We start from the raw sequence: 22,040 nt of genomic DNA on the forward strand, positions 1-22,040 counted from the left end.
TCTGCAATTAACCAGCAAAAAGTTGAAGTGAAGGTGTATGTGACTGAAGTGGTAGAGCGCCAGCCTTAAGCAAAGAAGCTAAGTAAGAATGTAAGGGCCTACGTTCAAACAGTTTCTTTCAATAAATATTGCCTAGTCAAACAGAACTGTGTAAATGTCAGGATTCTTAATAAATGTCATAAAATGCATTGCTATTTTTCAAACTTTAAATTCATAAATATTACTTATACAGATTTAAACCATAAAACTGTGAAAAAAAAACTTTTAAAAAACCGTGAATAAAATTACGTCCAAACTCAAAGATTTCATGCATGAGATAATCTGATTATCGAGGGTGGGATAAGGGATGGGCGAGGTGAATTTCCTCCAAATCAACCTTCTTATATCAACTGGCAAAACTGATCTTTTATATCTTTGTACTTTTGACAAATGTCTGCTTACCTTCTCTTTTACCCAAAACTGTGTGCCTGAGGCTAAGAGCTCAAGAATCTTTCTTACCTTCTTGAAAGACTAATTTATATGCTAATGAACATTAAGATTAAACAGCTTACCTTCATCTACTGTAGTCATGTCCTGCTCTAGTTTCAACTTCTGCTGGTTAATTTTTAGCATGGATTCTTCTATTGTTCCTTGGCTTATTAATTTAATAACTAGTACTTCTCTAAAACAAATTCAAGACATGTCCAATGGTTACTGAAGTTATTTGGATACATGTAAATCACATCTAACATTTCAATAAGAATAACTTAAAGGGTTGGGAATGTGGTGTAGTGGTAGAGTGCTTGCCTACCATGCATGAAGCCCTGAGTTCAATTCTTCAGCACCACATGAACAGAAAAAGCCAGAAATGGCACTGTGGCTCAAAAGGTAGAGCACTAACCTTGAGCAAAAAGAAGCCAGGGACAGTGCACAAGCCGAGTCCAAGCCTCAGGACTGGCAAAAAACAAAACAAAACAAAAAATCTTTTTATAGTAAGGCAGGAAATGAAGTACAAAGCTCCACAACAGGACATGATGGATAACTGGTGTACAATGAATTTATACAACTGTCTTTTGGAAAGACAAAGTGTTTGCTGCTTACATATGAAAGCAGAGTTGAGCTGGGCGCTGCTGGCTCCTGCCTGTAATCCTAGCTACTCAGGAGGAGGTTGAGATTCGAGGATTGTGGCTCAAAGCCAGCCTCAGCAGAAAAGTCCATGAGACTCTTATCTCCAGTAAACTACTCAGAGAAACTGGAAGCAGTGCTGTGACTCAAGTGGTAGAGCACTAAGCCGAGAGTACAAAGAGGCTCAAAAACAGAGCCCTAAGTTCAAGCCCCAGGACTGGCCAAAAGAAAAGTAGAGGGCTGGGAATATGGCCTAGTGGCAAGAGTGCTTGCCTCCTACACATGAGGCTCTGGGTTCGATTCCCCAGCACCACATATATGGAAAACGGCCAGAAGGGGCGCTGTGGCTCAGGTGGCAGAGTGCTAGCCTTGAGCGGGAAGAAGCCAGGGAAGGTTTGCTCAGGCCCCGAGTCCAAGGCCCAGGACTGGCCAAAAAAAAGACAAAAAAAAAAGGAAAGTAGAGTTGAACTGCAATAATCTCTTCAAAGTCTTGTGATGCATGTCAAAATTAACTTTCATTTAAAAATCATCTACAACTCAATCCATTTCCTAACTGGTAGCAAAGTAGCCAAATTATACATATACTATGTATGAATGCGTGTATTTTGAGGAATAGTCTTGCTCTTTCACCTGGCAGGCTTGGAACTCTTGACCCACCTGAGCACGGGCATTGTAGACCTGAACCACTACCAACACGCCCAGTTACCAGACAGTATCATTTATTAGCATGGACCAGATCTATCTCTTAAAAAAATAGGGTAAAAGCAACTCTTCAACTACTGATTTTCCAAGTGGCTAGATCACTGATAATATTTCACTCCATAAACTCTGAAACTATTTGGTTTGAGAATGGGAAGTTTTGTTATCTTTACTGAAGAATCAGTAGCAACAGTGCCCAACATAGCCAGTAGCAAGTATGCCAGTATAACATTTTTTAGACCAACCTGGCTATTAATTTTTAAATAATTCCAACTTAACATGGCAAACTGGGATACTTTTTCCCAAGTGGACAGCACGGCTAAAGTTACCAAAAATTCAATTGTGTGTGTGTGTGCGCGCGTGTGCATTTGTTTCCATTTGTACAGGGTAAACACACTGTATTAAATATATAAGGTCTTATCTACACATTTGATTACAGAAACTATTCTCTAAATAATTGTGTGTGTGTGTGTGTATACATCAGGAACTACACCTTGTTGAAAAAATTAAAACCAAGGCAAGACATCCAACACCCTCTATTCTAATATTCTATGCCAATTAAATTGGCATTTGATTAAAACAAATTCAATCAAAAATACTTACTTTGTCTGGCCCACTCTATGGCATCTGTCTTCTGCTTGCTTGTCATTGTAAGGATTGCAATCAATATCGTGAAGTATAACAACATTTGCTGAAGTCAGATTTATTCCTAATCCACCAGCTTTTGTTGACAAGAGAAACACAAAGATATCCATATCGGTATTAAACTCATCAATTAGATGAATCCTATAAGACAAATAGATTAAATCTCACTAAAAGATATATATGAATTAAAATAGAAAATAGCATATCATAGAGAAAGAAACCTTAGGTCAATCAATATAAATTCTTGGTACACAGTTACTTTTCTGGCGTCTCAGCACTGAAGCAGCTCCTCAAGTTATCAACTCTTTACTATCGCTCTCACAGCCATTCAGATTTGATTACAGATTGTAAAGAACTCTTTTTAGTTCTCTGATGACTTCTGATTCTTTGATTGAATGGGACACATTCAATTTTAATAGTATTTCAAGCCACTATTTGTTGACAATACACTTGGACAAACCCAAGACTAGAAAATTACCCTGCACTGGTCACTGCATTCTCTTTTGGCATATTTTCTGCCCTTATGCTAATACAGCAGCAAAAAAAAAATCACTAGATGATAACAAAAGTCTTTTTTTTTTTTTTTTTGGCCAGTCCTGGGCCTTGGACTCAGGGCCTGAGCACTGTCCCTGGCTTCTTCCCGCTCAAGGCTAGCACTCTGCCACTTGAGCCACAGCGCCGCTTCTGGCCGTTTTCTGTATATGTGGTGCTGGGGAATCGAACCTAGGGCCTCGTGTATATGAGGCAGGCACTCTTGCCACTAGGCTATATCCCCAGCCCAACAAAAGTCTTTTTGTTTTGGTCTGAGACTGGAACTCGAATTCAGTACCTAACACTTTTTCTCACTGGATGGTGCTCTACCAACTAAGCCATGCCTTCAACCCCAGCAGAAGACTTAAATGAAGCTTAAGTAACCTTAAAATTCATGTTTTAGAGAAAGTGCTTTAAAACTCAAGTAATTTTTTTTTAAAGAAATGAATGTTAAAACTACAGAATCCTGCCAAAACCAGTGGCTCACACCTGAAACCCTAGCTACTCAGAAGGCTAAGATCTGAGGACTGCAGTTCAATGAGGAAAGTCCTTGAGACTCTTAGCTCCAATTAAGCACATACAAGTAATAAGTGGAGCTGTGGCTCAAGTGGAAGAGTGCTAGACTTGAGTAAAACAAGCTTAGGGACAGTGCTCAGTCTGAGTTCAAGCCCTGGGACTGGCACAACAAGAAACAAACTCAAACAAATGATATATAGTTTTCACAACTGTTTCCAAATATATTTGCATGTATTTTTGGTAGACAAGTTAAAAGAATGTTCCCTCACTTTACCTAATAATTTGAAATATCCAAACATAAAGACTCAACATGACAAATTTCTATGAAATACTATAGACCTTTTAAATGCTGATGTGTAATTAATGATGTTCTAATGCTGATACCCACCTTTCAGAGATTTGAGTCTTTCCATCTAATCTGAGGTACCTATGCTGATGATGTTTTAAGAGAACCTCTAAAATATCAAGCATCATGGTAAATTGGCTAAACAGCACAACTCTGTCACCCTGTGAAAATAAATGCATGGATTAGAAATAGGAAAATAAAATCACGAGACAATATTTAAAGTCTAGATAGGCCAATTAAAAGTGTTACATTTTACCCTAGTGACAACTTGGCAGAAAAATCCTCAGAGTAAAAGTAGGTAATCATCAATTGTTTCTTTAATAAAAATCAAGTGATGACACCTGAGAAATTTTCTATTTTAGCCTATACATGAATAGATTCCCTTTGAAATTTCAAAAGTAAATTTAACTCTTAGTTTTCTCTTTAATGACAGTCAACTAATGTCCTTTTAAAAAAGAAATCATCAAATTACTACTGGCTTGGCAATCTTATAAATTTAAGTGATTTGATTAACAAAAATAGCCATTTAACAACTGGTATTGTCAAAATTTTGACAAAATTATTTCATTTTGAAGTAATTACGACAGATTGCAACATATAAATAATGATAAGATTATTTCTTACTGGGCACCAGTGGCTCAGGCCAGTAATTCTAGCTACTCAGGAGGCTGAGATCTGAGGATCCTGGATTAAAGACAGCATGAGCACGAAAGTCCACGAGATTCATATCTCCAATGAACCACCAGGAAAGCACAAGGAGTGCTATGGCTCAAGTGGTAGAACGCTAGCCTTGAGCTGAAGAGCTCAGGAACAGCACCCAGGCCGAGTTCAAGCCCCACAACTGACACCCACACCCACACAAATATTATTTCTTTAAAAACATCAATTCAGGGAGCTGGAAATGTGGCTTAGCAGTAGAGTACTTGCCTAGCATGCATAAAGCCCTGGGTTCAATTCCTCAGTACCACATAAACAGAAAAAGCTGGAATTGATGCTGTGGCTCAAGTAGTAGAGTGCTAGCCTTGAGCAAAAACAAGCCAGAGACAGTGCTCAGTCCCTAAATCCAAACCCCAGGACTGGAGATATAAAAATTTGATGTAGTCTAAGTTTTATTATTCTCAAGTTTCCACAAAGAGGAAAAAGAGATAATCAGGAAAATAAATACACACCCTAATATAATGAGAAAATATTCAAAACAATAGGTCCTAGAAGAATGTAGAACAGACATTGACTAAAGCTTCAAGAAAGTCAAGTCATGCCAACTGCTTTAAGAAGTTTAACTGAGAAAATTTAAAAGGAATAAAATTTTTTAATACCTTCTGTTTCAATTCAGATAAGATGCGTCCTAAAGCTCGGAATTTTCCAGAATCTAAAATCAAATCCATGTCTAACTGGAAATTATTAATGTGTCGATACTGTTTACAAAGTACATGTAGTTCAAAGTCTGTCATAACTTCCATATCTTCAAAGATCAGGTCGGGATTAGCCTCACAATGTGTAGGTTCCTTTTTAAAATAAAATGCAACAAAACACAACACATTTCAAAATGGAAGTAACTGATAATACAATAATAACAATAAAAACTTTCACTTTTGAAAAAACACCTAAATCAAGCATTTTATAATAACACTTGTAGCAAAGAATTTAACACTCATATCGACACATTTAATGTTTATTATCTGAATATTCTACTGCTAACAATATTCACAACAGCTCCAGCTGATTTACAATAAAAATACATTTTCGTATGTAAAAACCTTTATTAAGTGAGCCTTTAGCTTTAGTCTTATTTCAATATTAATTCACAAATAAAATATTTAAAATTATCCTACAATTTGGCTCAAACTAGTCCTGTGAAAGAATGTAGAGGGTATAAATAACAAATGACATAATTCCTGAATGCTAACTAGAATATTGAAATTTACATGAGCAGAGGGTTTCATTACACAGTTTCATACAGTGATTACAGGATTTCAGAAGTTCTCTCTACTTATACATGTGTTTGAAGTTTTCCATAGTACACTTAAAATAACAAAAAAAATTAAAAACTGGGTTGTTCTCCCTTTATGGATCTGTAGGGGATATTAAGATAGGGTGGGTGTAAACAAAGAGCAAGGTGAAATTAAAATTGACTACAATGATGAAACAAAAACAAGAAAATGAACAGGAAATGTCACTAACTGGGACAAATGCTGGACAAAAAGAAAGACAGAGTCTACCCCAGGTAGTGGTAGACTGCTCTTGTAAAGAAAGGGTCAGATAGTGAAGACTTTAGGCTTGGCAGGCAAGGGGATGTACGTTGTGGTGATTCAACTCTTCCTAAGTCCAGACCTGGACCACACACAAACAAATGGGCATGATTGTTGTTATCATAAAACTATATTTTAAGATCACAGTGGGCTCAAGGCCCTGAGTTCAAATTCTACTTCTGTCAAAAACTCAAAAAAGCTTTATTTTATTTAAAAAAAGCTATTTTCTCTAGGACCATAATTTGTTGATTGCTGACTTTATTGGTCTCTGTTGGCTCTTGTGTCCCTCAAATTCTCAATCTTGCAAAAAAAACTATTTGCGGGGAGAGGGAGGGTTGGCGATCTACTGCAGTAGTAGAGTTGCCAGTTTGGCATGGCTGAGAACTCTAATTACATGTCCAACATTGAAAAAAAAATCTATATTCCTAAATACAGAGTTAAAGGATTAATATTCCCATGGGTTGTTAAGCAGTGTGACTCTGAACCTAACCAATCTCCTGATTATTCACTGCTGTTAGCATAATGTAGAACCCTTACCTTCAGCATCAGCTGAGACATTTCCCTCAGTTTCTCAGCAGTGTAGTACTGGCGATGCAATAAAGGGTGATTGGCCATTTTCCGCAACTGCATCATGACATTGCACATTTCTGTGTTTTTTTCTGTGGTTCAAAGAGTATATATTAAAATTTACAACATTCATAATGTGGTAGCTTACCATAAATAGGCTTTAAACTTTTTCAATTTTTTTGTTTATGTGTGCCAGTCCTATGTCTTGAACTCAAGGGTCTGGGCATTGTCCCTGAGCTTTTGTGCCCAAGGCTAGCTAAGTGTTTTTGCTTCCAGTATTTTGATGGTTAATTGGTGATAAAAGTCTCATGGGCTTTCCTGCTGGGACTGGCTTCAAACTGTGATCCTCACATTCAGCCTCCTGCGTAGCTAGGATTACAGCTAGGATTATAGGCCTGCAGCACAGGTGCTTGACCCCAACTAATGGGTTTTTGTTTGTTTGGTGGTTGTGGCGCTTGAATTAAGGTCCTGGGTCTCTAAGCTCTTAAGCTCAAGGCTAGAACTCTATCACTTGAGCCACAGCACCAATTCTGGTTTTCTGGTGGTTAATTGGAGATAAAGTCTCATGAACTTTCCTGCCCAGGCTGCTTTGAACCATGATCATCAGATCTCAGCCTCCTGAGTAGCTAAGATTACAGGTGTGAGCCACAAGCACCCAGCTCCAACCAACTTTAAAAATCAGTGAATTTACCCTAGGAGTGAACAAAATGTAGTACAAGATTACTTTTCACACAAAACTTTGAAAGTCAGAGTATACCCAGGTTATTGATAGATTTTTTCATTCTGTTGAAAAGACCCACGTAGAGTTGCTCCTGCTTCTCTGACATTGTACATAGTTCAATTTGATCTTTCTTGGGGGGCAGTTGCTTGAGAACCTGAGAAAGAAAGATAGCTTAAGATGATCTTTCCAATAAAGAAGAAAATAGAATTTTAAAATTGTAACCAAAACATCCAAATAAAGTATTACCTCTTCTTTTACTCTTCTGAGAATGAATGGCTTTATAATTTGTTTTGCATGTGCTATCCTCTCTTTTTCATATATACTTTGCTCATCTGCAGACTTCTAAGCAAAATAAAAACACATCCCTTTAGAATTTGAATCAAATGATCAAAACTACATAGCATTACAGTTCACGAGAATTTCAATTCATTCTAGATAGAAATTCACATTTGACTGTTTTTTTTCAGTGCCATACATCAAGTGCTCTGAGTTACAACTGAAGCCTAGAAACTCAAATTTAAATTCTAGGATACAACCTTCTTCAAGCTCCATTTACATGTTTTGAGGTTTCATAATTGGCAATCTCAAGTTCTCTACTTAAGTAATGAATCTGAACTGAATACAAGGCTGTGTTCAGAACCAACAGACCAATTAGCTCATTAACTGATTACTGCAATAACCATTATGAAATAAAATCAATTATGCAGTTGTAAGAGAAGGGAAAAGAGAAATAAAACTTCTGAGTCTGTGGAAAATGACCCCAAGTGAAAGCTTATACACTAGAAAAAAACAAAAGAGAGAAGCATCGCAGATCAAAGGGTAGCACACTGGGGTGCGCGTGTTCACTTACTGGCTTCGAAGAGAACATCCTGCGAATTTCACTGGTACTGCTACTAAACATGTGTGGCATAACGAAATTCAACAGGGACATGAGTTCTAACAGGTTGTTCTGCACAGGGGTGCCTGTGAGCAGTAAGCGGTTATTTGCCTGTGAATAAAGATATAAAATTCAGATTAGGTTTTTTTCTTTAAGAGCTATTATCTTTTTGTCTACCTTGTCTAGTTAAGGTGAACAGAGAGAAACTATATCCACTATAAACCATTATCATTTTAACATGCCAGGCAGTGGTGGATCATGTCTATAATCCCAGCTACTAAGGAGCCTGAGATCTGAGGATGACAATTCCAAGCCAGTGGTGGCAGGAAAGACTGTGAGACATTTATCTAATTAACTACTCAAAAAAACAGAAGTGGAGCTATGGCTCAAGTTGTAGAACACTAGCCTTGAGTGTAAAAGCTCAATGACAGCACCTAGGCCTTGAGTTCAAGCTCCAGGGCTGCCACAGTCAAACAAATAAACATCAATCATTGACTATTCCACAATGAAAATCTAGCATTTTAGATAGCTGGTGTCTGCTACTGTTAGCTATGTTATTAGGCACAATGTGAAAATTACTAATCTTATTAAGTATTAACTGTCCTCGACACTTTTATAAAATAATGAAAGATAAATTGTATCTGATATTTAGTTTGTCATAGAAATTGAGGATCATATGCAACAAATGAGGAATGGCTCCGCCATTTTAAAGTAAATGTTAAAAAGAACAAAACAAATATGTGATAGGAGCCATGGGACCCACAAAGTATAAAATATTTAACTGGCCCATCACTGAAAACGTTTACTGAATACTGAAACGAAGTACTATATATACTTGAAATTACACAATGTAGCATTTTATCATAGCACAGAACCATTTACACTCCCTTACGTTAATTGTCATAAGGTGCTGGTAGCGTATAGAGCCCATATTCTTCAGCATGTGGCCCTCATCAAAAATTGCATAATTAAGTTTCAGCCGACGAAACAGACTACGGTCATCAGAACTGCTGATGGCACAATTGTACCTGTCACCAAAAGAGAGAAAGAAAACAACCCTACAATTAAAACATTTTAGGAGTTTAGGTCCTGACATCTGACATGCAAATATTTTAAAAATTATTTTTATGTACATATTTCTTGTAATAGGTAGTACTGAAAGGTACATTGCCCAGTTGGTATGCAAAAAAAACCTGATGTGTTTGTATCTAATAATCATCCACATAAATGTACCCAAGTTATGAAAGCTGCCATTAAATAACTAAAAGAAACCTACAGTTCTTTCAGTTTGCTTCTGTGTGCACTTGAGAGAAGTCCAATTTGACTTTAATATTTTAAGGACATAGGGAGTCCTAAAGAGATGAAATTTTAGATGAATTATTTTAAGGACAGGCCCTTATAGAAGGTAGTACTGAGAAACAAAACAGTTTTTAAAGGGATTTTTAAATAACCACATAATAAATAATGCAACAAGAGCATTAAATTCCCCATGAGCTAGTTATAGCAAAGTTATTACCAAATTGTAGATTACTGTTCAATGGAATTTTTTTTTTATCCTTTTTCTGTCCTAACTCAAATGTTTCATTGGGAAAATGAGGTTTCATTACGTATTATTAACATTTATTTGCAAGTTAAAAATATAAAACTTGGCGAGGCATCTCAAATTTTACTTTAAAAGAATTCTCAATGATGTGGACAAAACCTTTTGCATCACTAATAGCCTGATATGCTAGCAAGAACCTTACAAACCCAATGAAAAAAGTACCTTAATCTTCATTACAAATTACTCCATTGCTTTGGCTCTATAGTTCATATCCTAAGTGCTCTGATATATTATCACACCTACACACACAATTTAGAGTGTGCTCAAATCCTCTCCACCTCCCAAAACATGTCTCATTACTTACGTGGTAACAATTACATTGTAGTCTTCATATTTACTATGAATGTTAAATCTAATTTGTTTACGCTCTTCTTGAGAACCTAGAATTTGAAAATAAGGCACAGATTTTGATTGTATTTATTGGGCTTCATTAGGTATTTTAATTTGAAGGGAATTCCCAACTTCAAAAACAAAACAAGTTCTTACCATAATAACAGAGCACGTTTAAAGTGGGGCACCACAAGTTAACTTCTCTTAACCAGTTATCTATAAAACAGAAGAGATTACTTTCATCTACTACAGTAGAGGCATGAAAAGTTATTCTGTTACAAACAGTGATTTTGGCTCTATCACTGACTCCTTATGATTATGTGATTGTTAACTTCCAATTTAAAGAGATGGTTTTTATTTTACATTTATAAGTAGAAACTTGCACATCAAATTTAGAAATAATGTTAACAGGGATAGACAGGAAGGGTAAGAGGAAAGGAAGGAAGAAGGAAGGAAGAAGGAAAGAAAGAAGGAAGGAAAAAAGGCAAACAAACTGAGCATGGTGGCCCACACCTATAATCCCAGATACTCATGAGGTGAAGACTGTGGTTCTAAGCCAGCTGAGCAAGAAGTAAGATCTTTTTTTTTTTTTTTTTGCCAGCCTGGGCCTGAGCACTGTCCCTGGCTTCTTTTTGCTCAAGGCTAGCTCTCTGCCACTTGAGCCATAGCGCCACTTCTGGCCATTTTCTATATATGTGGTGCTGGGGAATCAAACCCAGGGCTTCATGTATATGAGGCAAATACTCTTGCCACTAGGCCATATTTCCAGCCCAAGAAGTAAGATATTATCTCAAAAATAACCCGGGGAAAAAGAGCTTGGAGGGATGAATTTGGTGGTAGGACATCTGTCTAACAAGAGCAAAAATCTTAGTTCAAACCCCAATGCTATGTAGAGAGAGAGAGAGAGAGAAAGAAACACAGAGAGAGAAAGAGAGAGAGAGAGAGAGAGAGAGAGAGAAAGAAAACGCAAGCAAGCAGGCCAACTTACTACTTCTTTTAACAATAACTTCAAAAATATTATGAAACTAAAAAATAAATGAGCTTAAAGGGTTCTTGATTTAAAGGTCATAAATCATTTTATTTCTGCACTAGGAGGCTTATACTGAACTATTTTCTTGAAAAAGACTGAAATACTGAAATACATATCAAATATACATGCACACGCACAAAGATACAAAGGAAAAAAACAAGTAGACCACACATCTCTGCAACCATACATGCTTGCACCTACACAAGACACCACGAAGTAAATAAACACATTGTCCCCATGATTACAAACCTATGGTTGAAGCTGGGACGACAATGAGATGAGGGCCTTTATTGCCCTCCTGGTACAGGTAAGCCAGGAATGCAATGGCTTGAATGGTTTTTCCTAGGCCCTAAAAGTCAAAGTTCAAAAGGCATGATTTTTAAATGAAAAATACACACACACACACACACACACACATACACACACACACACACTATATGAAATTACAAATGGAGAAGGGTTTGTGTTGTGTTCATTTTTCATTTTCCATAAATCAACTGAGAATTCCTACTATGTTATTAATTTTCAAACAAATTTGAGTATAATTGCCAAATATGCTGAAACTAGAATAACAAAGTTAATAATAATGAAGTTAATAGACGAGATACATGGATATTAACTGCTGGTTCATACATGACACGGTATGGAAGAATTTCTGAATTGCATAGAGGATATAATCTTGGCTGCTGTTCATATATTGCAAATATTTAATGCGCACAGGACAGCTTGAGAACTGTGTCCTATAACTAACTGGAGTTAAACATATGCCATGGCTGTCACCCTGCAATTCCCCCCGTAAGAACTGATAAGCAAACTGCAGCATAGTTACACACAGATAACCATGCCATATGGCAATGGAAGAAGAAAGCCAACAACTATACATGGAATAACAAAAATGAGCCGTGGGAACATTATGTTGCAGTAAATGAACCAAATTGATGGTAATGGCTGGAAAAGGAGCGTAAGGATCATTCCAGAAGTCTGGAAGCATTGTAGGTAGTGGTCAAGATAGTGCAGGATATGAAAGGTCACTAAACTGCACATTTCTGCATTTTTCAGCAAGCAAACTTAGATATCAATAAAATATTGGTTTAATTAACAAAGGACAACTAAGGTTTACCACCTCAGGGTGCTAAAGCATACCTAGCTATTATGAATAGAATTGTATCCTTCCACAAATTATTATTATTATTATTTTGTTGTTGTTGTTTTGGCCAGTTCTGGGCCTTGGGCTCAGGGCCTGAGCACTGTCCCTGGCTTCTTTTCACTTGAGCCACAGCGCCACTTCTGGCCACTTTCTGTATATGTGGTGCTGGGGAATCAAACCCAGGGCTTCTTGTATATGAGGTAAGCACTCTTGCCACTAGGCCATATCCCCAGCCCCTCTTTCCACAAATTATGTATGCTTAAGTCCTAAAGCCCAGTATGACCAGATGTATGAGAATGGACCAGTAAAAGAGAATTAATATGAAGTCACTCAGTGACTTTGGGCAGTAAGAACACAGAAGATACTGGTATGACAGCAGTGCAATGGAGACTGGGGATATAGCTCAGAAGAATAGCATTTACTTAGGAGGCAGGAGGTCCTGGGTTTGACATTTGGTTTGTTTGGTTTTTTTGTTACCAATCCTGGGGCTTGAACTCAGGGCCTGAGCACTGTTCCTGGCTTCTTTTTTCTCAAGGCTAGCACTCTGCCACTTGAGCCACAGCGCCACTTCCGCTTTTTCTCTATATATGTTGTCGAACCCAGGGCTTCATGTATATGATACAAGCACTTTACCAACAGGCCATATTCCCAGCCCCATGGGTTTGACATTTGGTAACACAGAAACCCAATCCCCTGGCCTCCCCCAAAAACAACACCAGCAAGGAAAGTGATATGTTTTAGATGACAGAATGGATGTCTTCTGGTGATATTTTGAGCAAAAAATCCTTATGGTGCACTTACCATTTCATCTGCCAGAATGCCATTGAGTCCATGTTTGTGTAGCAGGGCCAGCCAATTCAAGCCAACCTTCTGATAGGGCTTGAGTGACAAACTAAGAACGAAATAGTTACCAAGGGTTATGCATATTTATTTTACCAGTGTTCTAACATCAGGCTTGAGTTTACAAAGAACACAAAAATGGAAATATTTAGATCCAGTCTTACCTTTTAACTTACATATAAAACTATTTCTGGGGCTAGGAATATGGCCTAGAGGCAAGAGTGTTTGCCTTGTATATATGAAGCCCTGGGTTCAATTCCCCAGCACCACATATATGAAAAATGGCCAGAAGTAGCACTGTGGCTCAAGTGGTAGAGTGCTAGCCTTGAGCAAAAAAAAAAAAGGAAGCCAGGGACAGTGCTCAGGCCCTGAGCCCAAACCCAGGATGGCAAAACAAACAAACAAACAAACAAAACAAACAAACAAACAAAAAACTATTTCTCTTTTTTTCTGCTTTTGGCTAGTCCTAGGGCTTGAACTCAAGGCCTGTGCACTGTCCTTGAGTTTCTTTTTGCTCAAGGCTAGCACTCTACCACTTGAGCCACAGTGCCACTTCTGGCTTTTTCTGATTATGTGGGACTGAGGAATCGAGCCCAGGCCTTCAATGCATGCTAGGCAAACACTCCACCACTAAGCCACATCCCCAGCCCATGTACAACCATTTCAAAGAAAATGAACGCAAAATACAATTTAAAAAATCTTCATTTCTTTCTTCTGACAATATGAATTATACAAAATATCTCTGTATCTGGTCATATGTAATGTTATAAAATTAATCCTATGAATGATGGGAATATAAACTATGACAGCATATTACTAACTTCATAGTTATTCTAGAAAAGTGAGTATACTGACAATTTTTAACATAGTAAGAAACTGAAAGTACTATAAAAAATCTCCACATGACTTAATACTTTGCTGGGCTTGAATTACAAACACTCTGTGCATACTAATGACTTCTGGTGCTATGGTACGGAGATCTGCCAGATATCCATAAATACTAGTAAAGCAGAAAGCAGCATGCAAGTGTCAAAGTCTTATATAACTTGGAAACACATAATCAGAGTAATCTCTAGGAATGACTTGTCTGTATAGAGGCTATATAAAGAATGGAAAGAAGTTTTTCTAAATGTTCAAGTGGTAACAATTGAATAGTAGTTGCATATGAAATAGCTATGATACGGAGACAAATTATTTTTCAGATATTCCTTCATTATCTTTTAAACTTACTATAAAGTAGCCATTAGCACTTTAACAGATAGTAAAAAAAAAAAAACAATTTCCATAATTCTAAGGCTATTTCGGACTAAAATGCTAAGGCTAGCATTTTACTTCATTGTAAAGTCACCCTCATGCTCACTGTAAGAGCATATCCCACAGCATATTAATATGAAAGCCTAGGACTAGGCCATGCTTTTCATCTGCAGTTTTGATGCTGCCCCATTAATTATACCCTGCACATATTTCGTTTGTACGTCGAAGAAAGTCTATATAGTCATGGAAACACGAGTGGTCAAGGAGTCAAATTCTGAAATCAAGACTTTCATTGAAAAGATGCAGGGCTGAAAGATGCCACTTTAAACTGGAGCTAGGTGCCTGTGGCTCATACCTGTAATCCCAGCCATTCAGGAGGCTGAGATCTGAGGATTATGGGTCAAAGCTAGCCTTATCTCCATGTAAACACCAAAAAGAGCTGGAAGTAAAGCTACAGCTCAAGTGCTAGAGTGCTCGTCTTGAGCACAAAAGCTCAAGGACAGAGCCCTGGTCCTAAGTTCAAGCACCAGGACTAGCACAAAAACAAAATGTAAGTTAGAAGAATAGGTAGGAGAAAAATAATCTGTATTTTTAAGTCTTTAAAGTCCTCATTGCTGTATTTGAAATGTTTCTTTTGTTTTCTCAGCCAAGATAATTTGTATGCTATTACAAAAGCAATCATCTAGCCAGCTGCTGGTGGCTCATGCCTATAATCCTACCTACTCAGGAGGCTAAGAGCTGAGAATCGTGGTTCAAAGCTAGCCCAGGCAGGAAAGGCCATGAGAATCTTATTTCCAATTAACCATAAAAAAATTGGAAGTAGCCCTGTGTTTGAATGTATTAATTAGCCTTGAGTGAAAGGGATCAGGGACAACACCCAGGCTCGAAAGAAAGAAAGAAAGAAAGAAAGAAAGAAAGAAAGAAAGAAAGAAAGAAAGAAAGAAAGAAAGAAAGAAAGAAAAGTAATTTTACAGATGCAGTTTGCTAAGGGTTCAAAGAAGTTAACTTGTCCATGGTCATAGAGCTAACTAAATCATTCCAGATCTTATCCAAACTTCATCATTTGGTCATTAAATAGCAAGAATAAAAATATTCTCTAAGCTGTTCATCCTAAGATCAACACTGAATTCGTTATTTTTCTGTGCTTCCCAAATGCTTTCATCATCTCTTACACTCAAGGTTGTTTCAAGAAAATTATTAAACTTGATAAGGTAAGTAGGTGTACTAAATCACTTATAAATGCTTCCAAGGGCCAACATGCAATTCCAACATACAATCTATCACAAGAGCCAAGAAATAATTAAACAAAAATTACTAAAATTCTTTAGTGTAGATGTTGAGAAGAATCTATTTCACTCTCAAAATATTCATTATTGGCTGGGTGTTGATAGCTCATGCCTATAATCCTAACTACTCAGGAGACTGGGATCTGAGGATCGTGCTGTGAAGTCACCAGACTAGACAGGAAAGTCTGTGATATCCTTATCTCCAATTGACCACCAAAAGGCTGGAAATGCAGCCAACTCTCAAGTGGTATAGCCTTGAGAACAAAAGCTCAGGGACAGTGCCCAGATTTTGAGTTCAAGCTCCAAGATGGGAACAAAACAAGACAAAACTCATAATCTATCAAACTTTAAAATGTTGTAGCTTCATGTGGCAGTATTTGCTTGTAATGTCAGCGATATAAGAAGCAGAAACAGGAGGACCTCAAATTTCAGATCAGCCTGGGCAAGTTAGCAAGACCCCTAACAACAACAAAAAAGTTTGTTATATTTGCCTTCAAAATATACATTAATGTGTATATATGAGACACTCTGCTAAAAGGATAGATGAAAATGCAATTTTAACAAATACAATTTGTACTTGATTTCCCATAGCAAATTTTTTAAATCAGGGTAGCTGTATTCTTTCTTTTTCTAGTAGGTCCTAATTATTTAGATACTATGTAATCATACTTTTCTCCCATTGATTTTGACAATAGTTTTCTAGCAATTTTTCTATTTTTTTGCCAGTCCTGAGGCTTGAACTCAGGGCCTACACACTGTCCCTGAGTTTTTTTTTGCACAAAGCTAGCACTCTACCACTTAAGCCAGCTCCATTTCTAGCCTTTTCTGTTTATGTGGTACTGAGGAATTGAACCCAGAGCTCCATGCATGCTAGGCAAGCACTCTGCCATTAAGCCACATTCCCAGCCCTTTCTAGCTATTTCTGATTACACATAAACTCCAACTACCCATTTACAGATGAGAATGTAGAGATATGCTCATTGTGTTCTCTTTGTAAAAGAATATGACAAATATTTCCAAACTTGGTTTTTCTATAACTCCCACTAGTAAGAAAATGAGTTTTATGGTTTTCTGATATCACAGGAAGTAAAGCAGCAGGTTATTTTGAAGCTACTTTTACTGTTAAGGAAAATAACCTTCCCATATGACTATGTTTCTTCACAGTGTGACAATTATATTGGGTCTATATTTTTTGTCAGAGAAAATACTTTCAAAATAACTTTCGACAGTGAAAAAAGCCTCAGAGACATTAGGGGCTCATATAAAGTGAGGAACTTGAGTTTTACATGTACAATACATTGTTAGATAAAACAGTTTGAAGCCACCCTGGGCAGGAAAGTCTGTGAGACTCTTATCTCCAATTAGCTACCAAAAAGCTGCAAGTGGAGCTGCTGGAAGCAAAGAAGTCAGTGACAACTGACTGAGTTCAAGCCCCATGACCACGGCCATCTCCCCACAAAAGGAAAAAAAAAAAAAAAACACAAACTGACAAAATGCCATCTTAATGTGTACTAGCTGTTTAATAATTTTTAACCTGCAATTTCTGTGAGAATTCTAGCAAAATATTTCATCAAAAGTAGCAGCCTGAGGTAATATGTATACTTATATACTTCCCTAGTACAAGTGTCTGCCCTGCTCCTTATGTTTATACACAAAAGGAGATGTAAAATGTTGGGCTTTTCCAATTATTTCAAGCACTTCATCACAGACATTGGGTATTTTCATCATCTTATTCACAACTGCACACACGAGGCCCTGAGTTCAAAAATCCAAACCCTCCCTTCAAGAAAAGGAAAGAGGCTAAGACAGTTTTCTACTTACACAATCAAGAGGCTGACATTTTCTGAAACATCAAGGAATAGCTAAAACCACCACTTCTGTGTCTATGGTTATGTAAGAAATTATCAGTTATAAGAAAAGGTTTATATGCTAGACAATACTATACCATTTCCCCCTCTCCCATGAGTTTATAATGAAGCAGTAAATAAGACACTCTGCATGGAAGGGAGAAAAACTAATATATCATTTATATATACTCCATTACAGGAATCTCTGTGGAGTTCTCGTCAACTATTTCCTATATGACATTGAATTTCCTTAGTCAAGTTGCAGAGTAAGTTCAGATATTTTGTACAACTGATAAAATGACTGTGTTCAAATAATTACCTTTGGTTTACAATGGAAGGCTGTTCTATATTCCATCCTCCTCCATTTCCCGTAAGCATGGTAACTTGCTTGGTCAATTTATTTGAAATGTCTTCACACTTATTCATAAGTCTTATAACCACATCTCGTTCTTGGATCAGAGTTTTACAGTTCCATATCAAATCTTCCGATAAGCCATTTGTTTTGGACATCTTTGTGAACTATGGAATGAAAAGAAACATATTTTAATATTTTAGGTCTTCTAAAATAAGTCATAAAGTCAAGGGCTTCTTTTTTCTTTTTAAAGACAGCATCTTGCTTTGTGGCCCAGACAGGATCAAACATGAGACCCCCAGGCCTCAGCATCTAGCGTACTGGGTTTGTTGGATTTTTGTTAATCAATTCAAAATAAGTTTTTAAAAGTTAATTTACTTTATTGTTATTATAAAGGTTATATACAGAGGGATTACAATTACATGAGTCAGGTAATGAGTGATTTCCTTTTTTACATTGTCTTCTGTTCCCTCACCCCCTCCCATAAGTGAAGATTTTTCTATGACTACCAACCATTTATTATAAGTTCTATCATATATACATCATATATACTCTATTGGTGAAAGTACCTGGTAGAAAGATGCTATCTACCCTCATGTGGTTTAAAGTTCTTTACAAAGACAAGTACCCAATGATTTTAAGTACAATAAGTGGCATTACAGAGCAAAGAATACAATTCCATACGCATTTATAAGAAGCAAGACTCATAAAAATTAGAATCTAGGAAGTCCTTTTGGAGTGTGCAGTGTGCAACTGAAATACCCTCTCTTGCCACAGTGTGTCACTCTTACAATACAAATATTTTTGAATTTCCACAGGAAGGAAAAATTGGTAAACACAGATTTCCCAAATTATATAATCCCTACTAACAAGTCCCAGCCTGAGGACAGACTTCTTTACTTCATTATTGTTAACAGTTGGCGGCAGCATTTACAACAGTCAGAATTCATTTACATTTTTTAATGCAAAAGTTTATCAAAGTTGCACAATTAAATGAAGCCCAAGTAACATTGATCTCATAAACAAGCTTAATGAAGCTACCCCCATCTGAAGAAAAAACACATACTGCATCGCTTCAGGTGACAAATGTAGACACATATGCTCTAGAATTAAAACTCAGTAATAATACTGAGGAAGAAAAGCAAAAGGGAAGATCTGTGGTCCAAGTTACTCATAAATGAAAGAAAGAGCACAAAACAAAGCACATCAGGTATTCAGCAAAAGCCAAGCCTGTGCATCTATTAGGATGGATATGTCAATGAACACGGATGTGAAGTTTTAGGTTACTTGTGGATTTAGTTATTCATAAACACTAGGCAGCATAATAAATATATACTTTTCTGATGAACATACAAAGATGTGATGTAATAAAAACAATCACAGACATAATAGTATCCTCCACCCCACTCTGCAGAAGGCTGGAGAAAACTCAGCACACAGTTGAACTCCAATTTCACCAAAATAACCAAACTGGCTTTTTAAAACTATTTTTGGCTTGTTCTATTTGAAAGGCTACCTAATTTAATGATGTGGTTTTCTTGAAGTAACTCCCTAAGTAACTGGTAATCTTCAGAAAAACTACAGGAAATACGGAAAAATTATGAAGAGAATTTAACAAATAACATTTAAAGTTTGATGGAAAAGAAACAGTGAGTAAGCTGCAAATATAAACACCGTCTTGGGTAATCAACTTAAGCTTTTAACCAATTTTGTATCATGTAAAGTGAAAGTGATTGGCATGAGAGCATTTTAACTTGTGAAAGTTTAACTCAGCTGGTGATGTAGCTCACAAGGCCCTATGTATGTACATATACTGCTGTGTACACACACACACACACACACACACACACACACATACGCCCTGCAAAATTCTCAGGCTAAAACGTAAAGCAACGCAAAGGAATACACAAGCTATGGATTTAAAAAACTATTATGGTGAAATTACTAATAGCTGGTATTGTGCATGTATATCACATTTATATGTTCTACATTATATACATACATACTATAGTCAAAACTCATAGTCTAAAACTTCAAAGAAAACAATGATCTATAGCTTTTTAAATTTTAAGAGGCTCTACTAATCATTTTTGGAATCAAGTCACTTTTGCAATACAATGTCAATAATTTTTTTTTATAATTTTATGATTACTAATGTTATAGAAACTCCAATTATAGCAAAAAATCCTAATTAAATGTGTTCATTTGATTTGTGGGTTAAGTATACATTTTTCAAATGAACATTGATTCATTTTATAGTTCTGTCAAATTCTGTTACTGATTCCTATAATCTTCAAGACTAAATCAATAGGCTTAAGTAATAATGTTAAGAGGTGTCTAGATATTAAGCAAACTGTCCTGAATATACAACACCTTGTAATTTTCATTGAAGCCTGACTAGTAACTAAACTTCAAGTAAACATCATAGGAATTTTGCAGAAAACAAAAAAACAAAGACGGGCTTTCCTTTTTCTACTGTGTCTTTTCAAAGTTGTTCAGAGATCCATTATCAGACCTTAGGGATTAATAGGAAAAGAGTGAATTACATTACCCTTTCACCAGAATGCATAGTTGTTTTTTTTCTTGGTGATTTTATTAAGATATTAAATTATTCCACAACCTACTCACAATCACATTTCTTATTGAAAAGTAGAAGTTATTTAAAGTTTAAATATATTTACTTGTCAAATTTGTAAAATATTATGTGCTTACTTTGCTTAGGACAGCAAAGCATAATATTCAATGAACTCAAGTACAAAGTCTACTTTTAAGATTATTTTACTGTATAGAACATTCAACACTAGTGGTTGGTTAGAACAAACAATATGGTCTTTATGCTCAACTTTTGAAAGGGATAAGGAGTTAGGAGGTTTAAGTAAGAAATGCATAATCTCCAAATTCATGTCAAGACTAATTTAAACTATGCCAATTAATTAGTAGGGAAAACGTGCTTTCTACATGTTAAGTTGCTAAATATTTTTTAAAACATCTGGCACATGTACCTCTGGTAAATTTGTTTAATTCACTTTTACTGTAAGATAGGGCAAGTAGTTACAGCGACTACACAAACTAGTGCAGATAATTGCATTCCTTATTAAATAAATTAGAACCCTAACATGCCCGAGCAACCCAGCTCTGTAATAACATAGGAGCCAATTGAAGATTAAAAGAAAGAAGAAAAGGAAGAAAAGAAGAACCAGAAAGCCCTTCAGCAAATATTTTAACAAATAAATCACTCAGGCAAAGCCAAACAAGTTGTGAAAGGGCCTGCTTTCTTGACAGATGGTCTCTGGGAAAGCAAGGCTTCGGGCAAAACAAATGGCTTCACTGTTTTATTTTATTTTTTTAAGTTGAGAAGTACTAGTAATGTTTTTGCATTTTTGAAATATTTTAATTAAAAAAATGCTTTTAACAACCTGGTGTGGGGACCATCCTCTATTATAACATTAAGATACTTAACAAGGGCATTCGTGCTCATTTAGATTTGTTATAGCTACAAAATTAATTACAAATGATGTCCCTAATTTAGAGAATAAAACTCCCAAAAAAGTTTTAAGCACCAACAGCTACTTACTTCATCTTCTAAAGCTATAAACAATCTAAACAATCACTTACACTGCTATGAAAGCAAGGCCTATATACAATTCATGCCACAAAATGCATATTCTCACAAAACTTGAAGCAAATCTAACAAAGGAATTCTTAGGTTTCCCTGAAGGAGTAAGATTTGATGATCGTTGACATTATAAAACTCAAAATGCAGGTACTTTGGATAAGACTGATTCCAGGAAGTCAAATTCCACAGAATGATCGTGCAAAGTGTACTTACCAGTGCTATGCCCTCCTTCCACCTAACGCAGGAATTCTATCCTTTACAAATTGTTCTGTTTCCAAGTAAAAATGCTGCAGCCTGCTTCACTTCATAAAATGGCTGCGTTATTCAACCAAGAAAAACATACTAGAGACTGAGCTGACACTTTTAGAAGACAAAGAAAATAAGCAATTGCTTCTTTGGTGGTGAAGCATAAAATACTTAGGCTGGCATTTTGAAGCATGGAGCTCCTCTGGATGTTGCTATTGCTCTTCCAGCAGTTGT

At 36.4% G+C, this 22,040-nt stretch overlaps 1 protein-coding gene across 2 annotated transcripts in view; it reads right to left on the reverse strand.

Moving 5' to 3' along the window:
* The window catches only part of Smarcad1 (SWI/SNF-related, matrix-associated actin-dependent regulator of chromatin, subfamily a, containing DEAD/H box 1), a 61,887-nt gene that overhangs the window by 3,521 nt on the left and 36,326 nt on the right, over nt 1-22,040 (reverse strand). For both annotated transcript variants that reach the window (XM_048333463.1, XM_048333464.1), the window contains exons 10-23: nt 17,912-18,111; nt 13,167-13,257; nt 11,468-11,567; nt 10,345-10,404; nt 10,163-10,238; nt 9,148-9,283; nt 8,229-8,366; nt 7,625-7,720; nt 7,415-7,532; nt 6,628-6,749; nt 5,158-5,346; nt 3,884-4,002; nt 2,407-2,589; nt 552-661 (exon numbers count right to left, since the gene is read on the reverse strand). In XM_048333463.1, coding sequence (XP_048189420.1) covers nt 552-661; nt 2,407-2,589; nt 3,884-4,002; nt 5,158-5,346; nt 6,628-6,749; nt 7,415-7,532; nt 7,625-7,720; nt 8,229-8,366; nt 9,148-9,283; nt 10,163-10,238; nt 10,345-10,404; nt 11,468-11,567; nt 13,167-13,257; nt 17,912-18,111 — 1,738 coding nt within the window. The remainder of the gene's footprint in view (nt 1-551; nt 662-2,406; nt 2,590-3,883; nt 4,003-5,157; nt 5,347-6,627; nt 6,750-7,414; nt 7,533-7,624; nt 7,721-8,228; nt 8,367-9,147; nt 9,284-10,162; nt 10,239-10,344; nt 10,405-11,467; nt 11,568-13,166; nt 13,258-17,911; nt 18,112-22,040) is intronic.

Source organism: Perognathus longimembris, chromosome 24, assembly GCF_023159225.1.
Source record: "Perognathus longimembris pacificus isolate PPM17 chromosome 24, ASM2315922v1, whole genome shotgun sequence".
Taxonomy (NCBI): Eukaryota; Metazoa; Chordata; class Mammalia; order Rodentia; family Heteromyidae; genus Perognathus; species Perognathus longimembris.